At 35.4% G+C, this 17,584-nt stretch overlaps 1 protein-coding gene across 1 annotated transcript in view; it reads left to right on the forward strand.

Moving 5' to 3' along the window:
* MMP16 (matrix metallopeptidase 16) overlaps positions 1 to 17,584 on the forward strand; it is a 277,953-nt gene that overhangs the window by 234,370 nt on the left and 25,999 nt on the right. The window contains exon 7 of the mRNA XM_045560992.1: positions 7,083 to 7,221. Within this exon, the coding sequence (XP_045416948.1) occupies positions 7,083 to 7,221 (139 nt within the window). The remainder of the gene's footprint in view (positions 1 to 7,082; positions 7,222 to 17,584) is intronic.

A 17,584-nucleotide genomic window follows, 5' to 3' on the forward strand; every position in this document is an offset into this window, starting at 1 on the left:
GAGTTCTGGGTTCCAAAGTCATTTTAAATAATTATTTTCTCTGTGTGGTCATGTTTTAAATTTGTTATACAGATCAATTCATGAATTTATTTTTACCATATGCTTTTTTGCTTTGAATTTAATTTTTTAAATATATAAAACATGCACATGGTTCAAAACATATATATATGAAACTATACTCAGAAAAGTCTCTCCTACATTTCCACACATTTTTATTAGTATGTTTCACCCATTTTTGTTAGTAAATAAACACTTTTATTAGTTTCTGGGTTATCTGTTTAGTAATTCTTCAGGAAAACATAAGCAATATCTATACTTTATCTATATTTATATCTAAATCTATACTGCTATATTAATATGGATACAGATTTGTCAGATGTTCTTTTACACAGAAGATAGAATACTTTTGTGATCACAAATGACACCACAATGAAAAACTCTGTAAACATTTATTTTTATTGTATTGAATTATATGATTTTTGTATTGAATTTTTTTTTATTTGAGATGATGTCTCTTAATTTGGGGTGGATTGCTAGAGAAGGAATTATGGGGTTAAATGACAAATATATATGTAATGCCATTAGAGGTTACCATATTGATCTCCGCGTGCATCATGCTATTTTTCACTCCTACCAGGAATATATAAGGGTACTTATTTCCACAAGCCACAAGATTAAAGCAATCTGATAAGAAAGACATGATATCTCAGAGTAGTTTCAGTGTGCATTTCACTTATTATGAGTGAGGTTGTACAGTTGTGTTACATTTTTCCCTACATTCACAAACTTTTTTTCCTGTTAACTGTCTATTTGTGTCTTTTACTGATTTTTCTAAAACGTTTGGGCTTTTCCTGGATTTTTAAGAGTTCTTTATATATTAGAGTAATTAACCCTTTGTGATCTGGGATACAAGTATTTTCTCCTTGTCATAGCTTTTTATTGGCCAATGGCCTTATTTGTTCTTGAAAAAAAATGTTTTGTATTTATTGCTCACAAACCATGTTTTTATATAATCGGTTAATTTATAGGAAAAAGGGGTGTTGTAGCCTTGCTTATAAATCCAAAACAGTTTAAACTTCCTATGTTGGTTACTTTTACTTCATCATTCTGAGGAACAAATGTCTTTACTACCTTTTCAACAGAATCTGGTAATACATTTTTAAATTTGAGCTATTCAGAAAAGCTAACTTTTTTTTACTATAATACGTTTAAATATTCTATTTCTATTAGGTATATTTAATTGTTAGAAATACTAGGTGGTGAATTAAAGTAGTTATATAAAATATCCTGTAAATGAATAAATTTAACCTAATCATTTGGTGCTAGCCATCATCATCTGTTTATATCCCAATAGGTGCAGTAAGTATGAATGTGATTGGGAGATTTATGGTAGTATTAAAAACTGTTTAAATAATATGTCTTATAAGCAATACTGATCATTTGTTTTCTCTCCATGCTTCTGAAATACAAGTGAAGCAATGAGTCAGTTCAGTGGTGAAAGTGATAGCTGTTCATTAGCAGTTGCTCCAAAGCACACTTTTCTTTTCACTAACCCCAATGGAAGTTTCCTGCTTATTCTCATCACCTCTTCAAAAGTGCAATGGGTAAACATTTAGACATCTGTCTCATTGCTGGCTCCTACTTTCCACTAGATATACGTAGTCACCCATGGAGGACTGCCTCCCAAACTCCAGTGACCTGTGACCACCCGATGAGTCTGGCAACCAGCAGTGAACCCTGGGTGCAGCACACTCACCTGGGTGCCTCAGAGATCTCATTCTGCATAAAAAGAGGGTTAACAAATGCAGGCCTGCTCCAGAGTGGAAGGCCACCATGTCTTTCTCTGCCTTTTAAGCATTCACATAAATTACCTTTCCCCTTATTATGTGTGTAGCTGCTATGATTTTGTCTTTCTTTCAGTATTGTTACATATCTGATTTTTCTTCTCAGGAACCAGTTTCATTCTCAATACCAAATTCCCCAGACACTTTCCATACCACATCAGAAGCCCTCAAAAACAATACGTAATTTCTTGTGAGCAAATCTGTGTTTATAGACATAAATTGCCTTTCTAACTTTTTCCCGCAGCTAATAAGTTCCCTTGATTAGAATGCCACCTTAATAAATAGGTTTGATATTCATATTAAACAGTTTAAGTCACAGGTACAATAATACAGTAACAGATTGTATACGTGCTATGACGTCAAAGTGCAGACTAGTATGAAATACTATAACAGGATGTCTTAGTTCATCTGGGAGGGTGTACCAAAATACCCTAAACCAGGTGGTTCATTAACTACTTGGAAAGTCCAAGGCAAGGCATTGACTGATCCCATGTCTGGTGAGGGCCCACTTCCTCATAGATGGCACTTTCTAGCTGTGTCCTCACACAGTGGAAGGAGCGAGGCAGCTCGCTGGGACCTCTTTTATAAGAGCACTAATCCTATTTATAATGGATGATCTGTGGTTCAGATTGTGGGAAAGGAGAAGAATATTCAAAGTACGGTAGTCCCCCCATCTGTGGGGGATACGTTCCAAAACCCCCTGTGGATGCCTGAAACTGCAGATATTACTGAACCCTGTACATACTATGTTTCTTCCTATATATACATACATATGGCAAAGTTTAATTTATAAATTAGTCACCCTAAAAGATGAACAATGATAAAATAGAAAAATTATAACAATATGCTGTAATAAAAGTTTTATGAATATGGTCTCTCTCTCACTCGCTCTCGCTCTTAAAATATCTTACTGTAGTGCACTCACTTGTTTTTGGATCGTGGCTGACCGCAAGTAATTGAAACTGTGGTAGTAAAACCGCGGATAAGAGGGGACTACTGTAGAGCAAACCACCTGTGAGTTGTCTTGAGGAAGAAAAGCCCTTTGCTCTGTCCAGCAGCTGAAAGGAAGGCAGCCTCTGTAACCAGAACGCTGTGAGCACCAGAGAGACTGCTCAGGGATGTGTAGGAGCTGGGGGCCTGGGTCTAACCTCGATTCTGGATTCAGTAGGAGGAAAATCAGAGGCTTTGCATTGGCATTGCAGTCATGTCAGTGACTGCTTGGACTAAGACGGTGACAGCGATGATGGCAGGAAATAAAGAGATTTGAGGTGCTATTTCAGAAATGGGGAAGACTAGAGGAAAGTCAAGGTGACTGGACGGGGGAGGGCTCAAAGAACAACGTGTGACTTCTAGAAATGTTTGGTTTAAGCATGGGAGACATTTGTAGATTTAGATCAAATTGTTGGTTAAACAAATGAAGTTGTATTTCAGAAAAGCAGTGAAAGTAGATCAGTTCTACTAATTAGCTTTTTAAGAGTCCTGAAATTAGCAACCTCTACTGGTAGTAGATGAATAATATCACTTCATATTCAGACAGCAGAACTTTCCTGTATAGTTCTCAGCAAACAGTATGTTATAAGCCAGACTTTTAAAGAAAATAGAAGAAAAACAAACTGAATTTCTCCTGTATGTTACTGCTTCATGGTATACATCATGTGGACTTATCTTTGTGAACAAAATGTTCCGTCTGGGTTCTATGCTACATGGAAAGACCGTAAATGCATCTATCTTAAGTGAAATATTGGTATTTAAGTAGGAATTCCAATTTGGTAATTCTAAGGGACTATTTTTTTTATAAGTTGACTTTGCAGATGTGCTAGTTATGATTATTATTAGTATAGTCTTTTTCCTTTCACCCACTTTTATAAGGGCTGTAGAAAAAAAAAAAAAGAGCCTAAAGGCAATATTCAGACAGCCAGCATATTTAAAGCTCTGTAGAGGTTATTCATCTTTCTTTTTCTTCATATCTAAAGCCAAAACAAAGCCTACATTGTTTAGAAAGGTAAAAACAAATGTGTTTTTCCTCTGTGGTTCAAAGACCTTTAAATATCACACTTTCCTAGAAAACACAATATGTGCTAATCATCTGCCTATTCAAATAGAATTTTTATATTCTTGTAACCCCTGCATAGCTTTCATATTTTTTATGTAAGAAAACATCTTGACCAGAGAGGAAAAAAAAAAAAAAAAAAACCCTGAGATTTAATTTTAAAGCTTTGGCTTCTAAAAGCATCACTTACTTTTACTTTGCTCTTTTATCCTTAAATTTTGTTTTCTATAAAGAAATATTTGTTGAGTGTTTACTATGTACAAGACACTTTTCTGGAAATCGGGAACCATATATGAACAAAAGACAGACATTCTTGCCATCGTGGAGCTTATATTCTAGTGGAGAAAGAATGAACAATAAATTAGTAAAACAAGTATTATATAAAACAATGTTAAATGCAATGAAAAAAATATAGCAGGAAAGAGAGGCTATGAGAGCAACCAGACCCATATGGGTGGAGTAAGGGGCTTCAATTTTAGAGAGGGTGATCAGAGGTCTCACTTATAAGAAAAATCTGCAGAGACTTAAACATCGTTTTGAATGTCCTTTCTCTGTGAATTGTTCACAAGCCCTATTTCAGAAATGGCAATCAATGGTGACTGCATTATGAGTTCACATCCTCTGTGATAGAATGCTTTCTAAATTCTTTGTACCATTGGTTTCTGCTAAACTGAAAAATTGTGGATAAGTTCAATAGAGGCACAACCTGAATATCTATAATTTCCATGACTCTCTGCCAAGGCTGCTGTCAACAAGAAATAGTCCAATTTGTCCATGATTTCACATTACCTTTTGAATTTTTGCAAATTGGCTATGCTTATCTTGAGGCAGAACTTTCATTTCTTTACTTACTAGTTGCAAGTTGAGGTTGTACTTCTATCTTCAGACTGCAGTATGTATCTGTCTCAAAGACCCATTGGCCCTATTTCAATATGTGGTGAGATTATACGAATGCAAAGTTGCAAAGTGCTTCTTTTAGAAAAATTGGAATATAGTCCAGGATTTTTCACCTGATTTTTTCCTATTCTTCTGTTTACAGAGCTTTCTGTTTCATTGTTCCATATGTAATCACAATCACTTATTTCTTTATCAGAATCCAGTAGGTGTTTAGTGATTTTTTACTTATTATTTTGTGTATACATTACAATATTTTAAGAACATTTTATGTAGAGGTTTGGCATGGTTTTAACACCCAGTTAAAAGCCCTTGTTATAGCTAGACAAAAATTCTGTTGTTTTTAAATTATTAGAATCTCACCTGCTTATATGCTATTAGTAGTAAACCTCTGATCTTCGTGCCCATATATATTTCCCTGGGTCAATCCTTACATGAAATAACTTTGTATTTTAAAATCAGTTTAATTTATCTGCTGCATACAGATCAAAACATTTATTAATTCAGGCTAGCTGGGACCATGAAAATTATCAAAAACGGTTAATAACATAAGAAGATCTTGGTGGGAAAAAGATGCATGGATGGAGTCATAACACACATGAAATCTGAAGAGGAAACAATGAACAAGACACAAAATTGTAAACTGGAAGTATAAACAGGAAAGAATGATAACTAGTTTTGATATAATTTTAACAAAAATAACAACCAAAAGTTTAGGTGCTAATATGTGATAGGCCCTCAGAAAGTTCTTTATATTTAATACAGTAATCATGCTATGAATTAGATATTAGTTTGTAATAACTCAGTGACTAGTATCTTGACTAAGGTGACACAGTTGTTAGGGGACAGAGCAAGAATAGGATATGAACTCAGCCATTAATTCAACTACTCCTTTTATTTATAAACAACAGAAGTTGGTAGAGAAGACAATTCATGATAACTAGAACAAATGGCAACTATTGAAAGGTCTTAAGAAAACTTTAATATTTGGCTTGATTTATTATAGTTTGGGAAAAGGTTCATTTTTACCATATCTAAGAATCCTCAGTAGATATTGTGTGTATGTGTATGAATATATGAATAACTGATAAATCTTAGGAAATCTAGTCAGCCTAACTTATTCTCAGCCAAAAGCACAAGAAAACATGAGAAAGCCCAGCTATTAATATCAGATTTGAGGAAAGAGAGCAAGAAAGAAAGCAGAGAATTAAAACTGACATTTTTGTGGTACATACTTGTCTAAGAGTAGAAATATTTAACTTCCAAGTGAAATACTGTTTGCATGTCCAGAAATTTAAAATAAAGTAAAATTTTAATTGTATTGGAAACCAATTTTTAAATTATGCCAAAAAAATAAAAAAAAATAAAAAATAAAAAATATGCCTAGTTTTTTTAATGTTAAAAGCACTTTGAAGAGTATAATTTATTACGAAATTTTCAATAGGAAATGACTTAGTGTCATCAGATGTGCCTTTTTTGATAGTTTTTTTTTTCATTTTTGTATTTTTGCCATTAGTATTTATGGTAAAACATACTATACTGTGTGTAGGTTAATTATTAATTCAACAACTTTATAAATACCTACTATGGGCCAAGCCATGTGTTATTCACTAGAGATAAGAATAAATAGACACTGTTAATGTAAAGTGACCTGTGCTATCTATGATTATGTAAAGTATAAGGTGTTACAAGAGCAGATAAGAAAGGCAATTAACCCAGCCTGGAATCCACTGTGGTGATTTTATTTTCTCAATAAGTTTGCTCACTTAGGATGACTGTATAATCTATCAACCAAACCAAGATACATTTGATGGTGAAAGAGTGTTCTTCTAATAATTACATGGGACAGTAAGTGTAATGTGGGCATACTGGAGGCGTGGCCTCACTATTTCATCCTCAGCATTATAGGTGTGGAGATCTTGCCCGTGTCTAGAAGTGCTAGGATGCATGCGTGGCCATAGTGCTCTCATATTCAGGAAGCTGATTTACACACACAAATCAAGCAGGGCTTGTCTGTGCTACCTCTATCTAGAAAGCCGTGGAGATAACGTAAAATGACAAGATTAAGTATGTTGACATTATGTTTTTAATCACACTCTATGACTTAGAGATTGGGGAACTGCAAAAACTTTTGTAATCTTTGCAGTAACATTGTTTAGCTCTTTCTCTGACTGGTTTGATGTAAGACAATGATAGCAAGACTGACTTGGCTTTAACAGCATCCAGCTCTTGCACTGTGAAATGCTGCGGGAGGCCTACATGTTTATTGAGAGATGCTTTTGCTTGCTTTGCAGGACCAGTGGTTTTGGCGAGTGAGAAACAACAGGGTGATGGACGGATACCCCATGCAAATTACTTACTTCTGGCGGGGCTTGCCTCCTAGTATCGATGCAGTTTATGAAAACAGTGATGGGAATTTTGTCTTCTTTAAAGGTAAGTATGTTTTCCGTTGTCTGGCTATGCTGTATTTTGGTCATTTAGTCCAGGGCCTTGTAGCACACACAGAGGTGAATAGGAAAATATTAAGTGAGGTTAGATAGCTAATGCATTTTATGTAATAAATTGTATGTCGAATAGAAATATAAATGGCATAAAATAAAGATAATTTTTATATTTTTATTTATGCTTTCTCATATAGTATTTGCATATCAACTTTAAGAGACGTTATGTTCTCTTAGAACTTTTAGATTTGGCTTAAAAGATAAAATAAAAGAAAAAAATAGTTGGTTTTCCATTGACTAAGAGTTGGTTTGTTTGTTTATTTGTCTGAGAGCATTTGGAGTTGGTTGCTATTTTTATGTAATGAAATCTCTTGCACGTCTTATTTTCATATACAATCTCTGAAACTTTACTTGACTTAGCTTATGGAAATAGTTTCCAATAAACTAAGAAATCATTCGTAAAGGCAAGCAAAACTTATGAGTAGAAAAATGCACTCAAGTATCAGTATCATGAGATTTATTGTTCCTTATTTGTCTGAGTGACAAATTTTAATTGCACAATTACTACTAACAGCCTGGTATGCAAAAGTGAGATTACTTGGTAAAGTGAACTTAGTCAAAGTGTCTGTTATTTCATTCTCAAAACTTGGTAATATTCAACACAACAAATTTTAAATCTGTGGGGGAAAACACAGGGACAATAGGTTGAGTTGGAGAACTGAGGGAATGGCGAGGGGCACATATTTGAACTGAAGCGGAGGCGACCTAGAGTGTGCAAAGAATATGTTGGAACGTACTACTCAAGAGCTTAGAGGACTAGAAATAAATAGGAACAGGTTGTAGGCAGGAAACAAGGCATCTTAACCCAGAAAAAAGCAATTATTCTCAAGATCAAACTAGAAGAATTCATAGCAATGATAAGGGTGATGATGAGATTTGGGAAACACTTGTAATACTTTAAATGAGGTTCAAACTACTTTATAGAAAAGAAAGTGTATACCTGGAACTTATTTCATCTTTACGATTGTGGAGTAAAAAGACAATATAGTACATTAGTTATAAGAACATGAGAGTTCCGTGATCATACTGCCAATTTTGAACACCTACTAGCTGAATAAACTGGGCAAGTTATCAATTCTCTTTGCCTCAGTTTCACCACCTGAAAAATGAGGTTTGTGTTATTCCCCATCTCAGGATTATTTTGAGAACGAAGTTAATTACTACACATGAATTGCTTGGCACATGTAAGCCCTCGATAAATGCCAGCTATAGCCACTGCTAGCATGATTAGTGTTAGTATTATTGCCCTCCTTCTACCTGTAATCCTACAAATGATGTGGGCATGCAGTGCACCCTGCAGACAAAGCAAGGATACCACCTACAGGTTGTGAATCTTCAGGGCAGGATAGCTGGAGGCAAATTCTCCTCGCCTACACTCTTCTGTGGTCCCATGAGTAGCAGCAACAGCAAGAAGGGAAGGATAAGCCCCTCTGTAGTCTTTAGCTTGAGTGTTGTCCCAGGAGGCCCTGTCACATCCTGGGATCAATAGTGCTCTGTGACAAAACTGCCTAAGGAGAAACTGCCACAGTCATAAATCAGTGTTCTGACAGCTCTTTACTGCCTCGGGGCCTTCTCACTTTTATTCACTTTGCCTCTCCTCCCCCATTTGTGGAATGGCTAGCGCCTTTTCATCTTTCAACCCCCGGCATAAAAGGCATGTCCTCGGAGGGCACTCTCTGCCCACGCTATGTAAGTGGTACCTGCCAGCTGGCACACAGCTCTTGCAAAAATTTGAAATTACCTACAGCATTTGAATGTCAATTTCATGAGAGATGGATCGTCCTAATATTTTCTTGCACATCCCAGTATTTTCAGTTTCTTAAAACAGTGCTAGATGCGTAGTATGTGCTCAAGAAACATTTTAATAAAAGAAGTCTTTTGACTCAGTATGATATTTCTTATGCTATGATGATGCTAACAGCAGCAATAACTTTGTCTCTTGTCCCAGGCTTAACTTCTAGAATGTTGTGCTTGTCAGTGATCCCTTCTGATATATCGTCAGCATCAGGAAATGTCTACTCTTAGAAATTTTTGTCACTCCAAGAACCCTGCTCTGGTGGCTCCTACCTCTGTTTTACTCTCACCACCATCTTCAGATAAACCCTCTCAAAGCCCAGCTAGGACATGCAGCCCTCCTGCTCGAGACAGCATTGCTTACCCAGAGAGAGCCAGAGCTCTGGGTGCTCACAGTAAGCCCACCTTCTTCCCTAGTCTCTACCTCACCACTGGCCGGAGAGAAGTAAGGGCCCCAGCACCCCGGCCTTCTGATGAGAAACCACCCTCTTCCCTACCCTCACCACAACAGTCACCATCAGAATCCCTGTCTCTGCTTGACACCATCTCTTTATGGCCTTTTTCACATCAAAAAGTCAAGATAAGCACATCATGCCTCATCCCAAGCTGTCACCCCCGCTTAGCTCTGTGAGCCATGAGGCAACCCACACTCCTTTGCTAGCAGTCAGATCCCCTTCCCTGTTTGAACTGTCTGCATACATCTGACAAACTTTATATATTTCACATATGTATTGTTGATCTATACACCCCAACTAGCATATCAGCTCCTTAAAGACAAGGTATCCTTTGTTTTATAATTTTATACTGTTTTATCCCCAATATCTTAAACCAGGGTTTGACAAACTTTTTCTGTAATGGCAAAATAAGAAATAGTTTAGGCTTTGCAGCCCCTATGTTCTCTATGACATGTCCCTCTTTGTTGTTTTGTTCTGTTTTTGGATTTAAACCTTTGAAAATGTAAAAATGATTCTTAGATTATGGGCTGTACAAAAACAGGCCATGATCATAGTTTGTTGTCTTAAAGAATACACAGAATATAGTAAACACTCAACAAAGCTTTATTGAATGAACTAAAATAAAGTTCAGCCCCTCATTTGGAATCACAGCTCTACTGTACAAGTTGGTCTCAGCCTAATCCAGCCCTCTTGGACCATTGCTAGTAGATTTATACATCACTCTTCTTTTACTGGCTCTTTTCTTTAGCCCCTTTGCTTTCCTTTTCTTCCTCTTTGTCTTTCCCCTTCCTCTTTAGAGAGCCTCCTTTGTGTTTTTCTCTTCTTCTAATCTCTACTTTACAAATATGCTTGACTAGCCTTGTCTTTTATTCCCCCTATTGAACTAAAGTCCATGTTTGAATATAAACTTATTTAATCACATATTTCCTAAAGGTATTTGATAGTAACCTTGCTGTCATTTTGCATAAGAACTTGAAGATGGAGATTCAACTATATGTATAAATGAGTGTTTAGTTATTAAGCATAACTATGTTCTCAGTAATATAAAAATAAGCATAGCGTATCTATTTGAACTTTTATAAATTTTAAGAAAAATGTAAAGCCACTAGATACACAATGAACAATTCATATTTTGGTGTAATTTATTTACTTGTTTGAACTTTGGGCAAAATTATATGTGTGCATGTACATCGTATATGCACACATATAATGCACACAAAATCATAAAGTGGGAGTTGTCACTACATCAAATATAAAAACATAAGCAACTTGTCCTGTATATATGTAACCAATTCTGTAGTCTTCATAGTTTTGCTTTTTGGTATTTTAAAGTACAATATATCAGACTGTAGTAAAGGTAGCTTCTACTTTCATCAAGATATAATAATAAGGATAAGATTTATCTTTCCTTCTGAAATAAAAAAAATAGGCAAAATATATAAAAGAGTGATGTTGAAGACACTGGGCATCAAGATACAAAGGACAGTGAACTCTGAAAGTCAGGAAACAAAGAGAAGTAAGCCCTGAAATCGCCCCAGCTTCCTAGCTCAACAGAGTTTCTAGGCAGTGGCACAAGGTAGGGGAATCCAGGCTGAGCTTAGAAGACTGAGTTGAAGAGACAGAGCTGAGGTCCAGGGAAAACAACGTGGCTGCAGTGCAGGGACAGAGTATTACAGAGGAGAGAGCTGCAAGAGTGAGGGCCCACCCAGAGATTAGCAGATGGACCCCTGTAAGTATCAGAGAGAGTATTGATCAGCTTATGTGTATAAAAAAACTACTCCAGAGAAAGAATTATTCAACAATAGTAAAAAGAAGAGTGCCCTGTACTCACAGAGGGCTGACGGCACGTGCTCTCCCCAGCCTTCTGTTCTCGGTGCTCTGGCATAGAGCACTGAAAAGGGCCTTGCCTCACTAGTGGGAAGTAATTATTCTACAATGAGTACTTTTCAAGTCTTGCCTAACAAATCTTCAAAGACTGGAAGCAATCAAATTGTTTCCAAGTAATAGTCTTAGAACAAACCTCAAGAATGTTTATAGGGATCTAAAAATATTGACCCAACAAGGTAAAATCCACGTATCTATTGGCATCCTCCATAAGATCAGGAAAAAAACAAGGATGTCCACACTTATCAAGTCAGTTCAGCATTTTAATGGATGTTTTATGTGATCATAAATAAAAAGCATCCATATTGGAAGGAAAGAAATAAAACTGTATTCACAGACAACATGATTGTCTGTGTAGGAACAGACTAATAAAAAGCTCCCAGAATTGATAAGTGAGTTTATCTAGGTTGCAGGGTGAAAGATCATTATAAAAAATTAATTGTATTTTTATATATTTTCAAGAACTGGGAAAGGGCTAAGCTAGCAACTTAGTCTGCCTCATGTTCATGGTTGCTGGCAGAAGACGCAAGATTCCTGAGTCATAGAAAAGGACAGAAACAAAAGCACTAGCCAGCATATAGCTACTGTACTTGTTCCCTGAACCCCAATTCTCAAAATCTGATCCAAACAGGGCCAGATGACACCTTAAATGTAACCAGTTTCATTGCAGGAAATGAACTGCAAACTTAACCTAAATTTGCTACAATGAGCAGTAAGGCTGCCTAAATTTTTCCCTGATAGGAAACATTTTCTTTATTATATTGGACGGTGAACAAACCTTTCCTTTGCTGTGGAGGGACACACTGTCTATAATCAAAAATTGTTTGCTATATAAATATCTGTGGAAATCGATTCCAGAGCAAAGGCAGTCAGTGCCTCTCGACTCACAAGACACACTGAAAAGCAAGAAACCTGTGGAGAAATGTCTCCTATCTCATCCTAGTAAGGAACAATTAGGAATTGCAATTTTAAAATTAAAAAACATTTCCAATGGCATCCAAAAATATCAAAAACTGAGAGATCAATCCACAAAAAAAATGTATGATTTGTACATTGAAAAGTACAAAACTTTGCTAAATTAAAGTTAAAAAGACTTAAATAACTGGACGAAGTATACTTTATTCATGGGTCAGAGGACTCAGTATTATTATAATGCCATATCTTGCCAGATTTATCTATTAATTCAGTGGAATCCCAATCAAAATTCTTGCAGGCTTTTTTGTGGTAATGGTCAAGCTGATTCAAAATTCATGCAAATCTGAAAGACCTAGAATAGATAAAACCACTTAAAAAAAACTCTACTTGATTTCAAGTCTTTTCTAAAGCTACAATAATCAAGACAGTGTGGCATTGGCATAAAGATAGAAAAAAAAAATAGGTCATTGGGACAGAAGAGTCCAGAAATAGACTCAAAACATAAATGGACAAGTAATTTTTGACAAAGGTACAAAGGAAATTCAGTGACAAAGAGGCTTTTCAACAAATGGTGCCAGATCCACTGGCTATCTGTATACAAAAAATTAAGTTCCAATCCACACAGTGCACCATATATAAAAATTAACTTAAAATAGTCCTAACCTAAATGTAAGAACTAAAACTGTAAAACTTCTGGAAAAAAAATAGGAGACAAATGTTTGTGACTTTGGTCTATGCAAAACTTTCTTGGATGTGATGCCAATACCACAAGCCATAAAAGAAAAATTGATAAATTGGACTTCATCAAAATTAAAAATTTCTACTCTTCAAAGCCACTTTTAAGAGAATAAAAAAACCAAATATATGATGAAGTGTTTGTATTCATAATATATAAATAACACTCAAAACTCAATAAAAAGCCATCAAGAAACTCAATAAAAATAAGCAAAGGGTTTGAAAAAAAACTTCACCAAGGATGATATATGGATTGCGAATAAGCATATGAAAAGATGTTTAACCTTATTAGTCATAAGGGAAATGTAACATAAAACCACAAAGAGATACAACTCCATACCTGTTAGAATGGCTAAAATTAAAGACTGACTATACCAAATATTGACAGGATTGTGAAGGAAGTGGAACTCTCATACACTGCTGATAGGAATATAAAATTGTACACTCTTTCTAAAAAACAGTTTGGCAGTTTCTAAAAAAGTTAAACATACAGCTACTGTATGCTTTAGCCATTATACTCCCAAGTATTTTCAAGTATTTTTCCCAAGAAAAATGAAAACTTGTCTAATCTAAGACTTCTGCATGAATATTCAAAACAGCTGTATTTGTAATAACACAAAAGTGGAAACAATTCAGTTTCCTTAGCAGGTGAATGGATAAACAAACTGTGGTATAGTCATAGAATGGAATGCTACTCAACGATAGAAAGGAATGAACTACTAATTCACATTATAACATGGATGAAGCTTAAAATAATTTTGCTGAGTGAAAGTATTCAGACAAAACAAGAATATATACTATATTGTAGCATTCATATAAAATTCCAGAAAATGCAAACTGATCTATGTGATAGAAAGTGTCTCAGTGGTTGCTTGGGGACAGGTGAAGTTGAACAGGAGTGTGTACAGAGGAGCATGAGAAACTTCTCAGGGTGATGAACTGTTCATTATCTTGATTATGTCACTACTTTGATAGGTGTATGCATATGTCAAAACTTAGTAAATTATGCACATTAAATATGTGCTGATTATTGAATGTCAATTATATCACAATAAAACTGTTTGGTTTTTTGGTTTGCTTTTGGGGTTTTTTGCTTTTGTTTTTGTTTTGTTTTGGGACAGAGTCTCGCTCTGTTACCCAGGCTAGAGTGCAGTGGCATCATCATAGTTTACTGCAGCCTCAAACTCCTGGGCTCAAGTGATCCTCCTGCCTCAGCCTCCCAAGTAGGTGGGACTGCAGGCCCATGCCACCAGGTCCAGCTAATATTTTGTAGAGATGGGGTCTCACCACGTTGCTCAGGTGAGTCTCGAACTCCTGGTCTCAAGCAGTCCTGCTTCAGCCTCCCAAAGTGCTAGGATTACAGGTGTAAGCCACCCTGCCCAGCCTGTTTAGTTTTTTGTTTGTTTGTTTGTTTTTTGGTTTTTTTACAATAAGCTTTACAAAGCACATCAATTTACATTGGAATAGTTTATGCCAATATTTCGTAAGTTAAATGTGCTGGTGACAATGCATAGTAGAATTGAATCCCTTCATTATTCCAAAGCATTTTAATTGGCATCAAAATAAATACTATCCTAGTTTTAGTTCCTTAATTGATCGCACTGATTATCAAGTGCAGGGTCCCCTCATAGCACAGATGCCTCATTCATTCCCCAGCAACTTCCCCTCTAAGTTAAAATTCTAGTATCATTAACAATAGTAGAATTAGAAACTAATTAAGTCTTATTTAGAGAGACTCAGAAATAGAAAATGTATCACACTTCAAGGAAGTAATATATTTTTCTCCAGCAACTGAATGTACTACACACTTTTTGTTAGTCTGCTGTCTTTCTATCACTCAGGAATATTCAATATAATAGAGTAACATTTTACAAGCATAATCAAGCCAAATATTTACATTCTCCATTTACTAGTCACGCTAAGACTGAATGGTTATGAGATAATATCTAAAAAGTTATGTTGGAAATTGAGCTGGTGCAGTCTCCTTCAATAATTGGAAATAATTTAAAATGAAGCTGCTAGTGTTGTCAAAATCAGTAACAGTCAAAACCAAGTAGTCGAAAAGAGTTGTCTCAAAATTCCTATTGTTGCAATCACTTAGTAACTTTAAGTAATACTTATCACCCTGTTTGACAATTTCATTTCAAGAAGCAAAAATCACTTATAGAATGGAAACTAAAATATATGAGGCAGAAAAGAAGAGCATAATAAAGATTGGGACTAAGAAAGGCATACAAAAGATGTGTATCAAAGGAGAGGAGCTGTCTAAAATATGTAGCACTGGAAAATGGTTTATATATAACTTGAATCATTATTTCAAATGAGTACTCACAAACCAATTTCTTTATGCTACTTACAAGTTATTTTTCTTGAAAGGTTTAGGAAGTGTTAATGAAGTTCACTTGAGGTAGAAATACATTGCTTCTTACATAGTACAATAAATAGATAACCTAAAAGAGATATTTCACTATAAATAGGCAAGTGCAATGATTGCTTATTTCTTTATAGGATGTAATGGAAAGTTGATGTCTAAACAGTTATACTAGATTAAGGAATTTACTTTCAGTGGCCTTGGGTACACATGAAAATGGATTTAGACCATGTGAATAGTGCTATTTTCTTGAATTATAAACATTCAGAGAATTTTAATATGAATGTTTTTATTATATATTGAAATGATCATCTAAACCAAAGACCCAAATATTTAATATTTGACACTCTCCACTGATAATATATCTCTGCTTATTATAAGGATTCAAAAAGTCTATGGTATATTTTTATTATGGCTATTTTTAATTTATATTTCAAACTGCAGTATTTTCTCATCAATATTCCTTGTGTGTCTAAAAGTTTTCCTCATCTTCAGAAACTTTTATCACATCCTTTTATATGCTGTGACATTTTGAGTTCCCCAGGAAGCAGACACTGAGACAAAGTCAGGGGGTCAAGAGGTTTGTCGAGGAGAGAGGTCAAATCGTGAGAGATTAAGGGGGAGAAGGCAGGACTAGCCTGAGAGCCTAGGACTGTGCTACGGATGACAGGGACTTGGTGAACCCAGCGTCAAACTCCGGAGTCAAGACTGCCTGTTAGAGCACTCTCACACAGAGCAGAAATGACCAAGCTCTAGTACTCTGCTGGCCTCAGTCTTTGGCTAGAGGCTGCTGAAGAAGAGCAAAGCATTGGGCCAAATGAGGCATCAGATCCAAAGGCACTCAGCTGATGGCAAGTTACTCCTTAAAGGAAGATCTGGGCTGCACACCTCAATGGCTACCACATTTGCATAAGCATTTGAAACTCTCTGCTTACTAGATTATATTGTGGAATCTGGAAAATAAATGCTGGTAACAAAAAGTCATATGACCTCCAGAGTTGGGCATTTATTCAAATTTCCTGAGCAACCTATCTATAAACAGTACAGAAATTAAAACATATTCCAGATAATGAGCACTAACGTAGATCAGTGTACTAAATCATTTATTGTTGGCATTATTTATTTATTAGAGTAGATGATAAGCAAATTTAATTAGTGGAATACCGTGTTACATAATCATCATCATAATAAGTGCCACTCATTGGGCATCATGAGCCAGGTACAGTGTGGGTGTATTTGATCTCTCATTATTTCCAGAACTCTGAATGAGAGTTAAGTTAGCATCTTATGTACAAATTAGAAAAGGAAAGCACAGATTTATGACTTGCCCAAGATCCCACAGCTGGTAATTATCACCCCACAGTTCTGACTTCAGAGCTGTTGAGTGCTCCACTAAACCATAGAATCTAACAAAGAAGATATTAATTCTTTATGATAATTTTTTTTCAATCCCTTGAAGTGTTCTCAAAGAATATATAAATGTTGAACAGCAATCAGCCCAATACATAATAGGTTCTGAGTATTCTAAGTGCAGGCTTCTGTGTTATGAAGAAAATCCAACCATTAAGGAATTTGTTTTCTCATTTTTTCTGTAAAAGACCACATAGTAAGTACTTTCTGCTTTCCAGATCATATGGTCTCTATCATAACTACTAAACTCTCTCCTTGTAGGGTAAAAGCAGCCATAGACAATACATAAATAAACATATGTTGCTATTTTCTGGTAAAATGTTATTTACAAAACAGGCAGCAGTTAGTGGGCCTAGTTTACTGACCACTGCTGTAAAGGAAGACACAAAATATAAATGTGTAAGTAGTTTTGAGGAGACGAAAATACAGTTGATTTAAAAAAATTTTTAGTAGTAAGACACAAAGGGTATCTGATTTCTCACAATACAATGAACAATTATGAGCAGCATCCAGTGGATTAATTAATAAATGCTTCCATTAATAAATGTTGAGTGATTATTAATGTTGATAAAGGGGGAAGGAAGCAGGAAATCATTAGCAATTCTGAAAGCCAGAGTGTGAATTTGTTCTTTTCTGAGAGTCAATTTGGGATAGTAAGATAAGCATTGAATCAAAAGACCTAGACTATAATATTATAGAAATCTATTTGCAATTGGTTGTGTGGTTTTAGG

This window comes from Lemur catta, chromosome 9 (assembly GCF_020740605.2).
Source record: "Lemur catta isolate mLemCat1 chromosome 9, mLemCat1.pri, whole genome shotgun sequence".
Taxonomy (NCBI): domain Eukaryota; kingdom Metazoa; phylum Chordata; class Mammalia; order Primates; family Lemuridae; genus Lemur; species Lemur catta.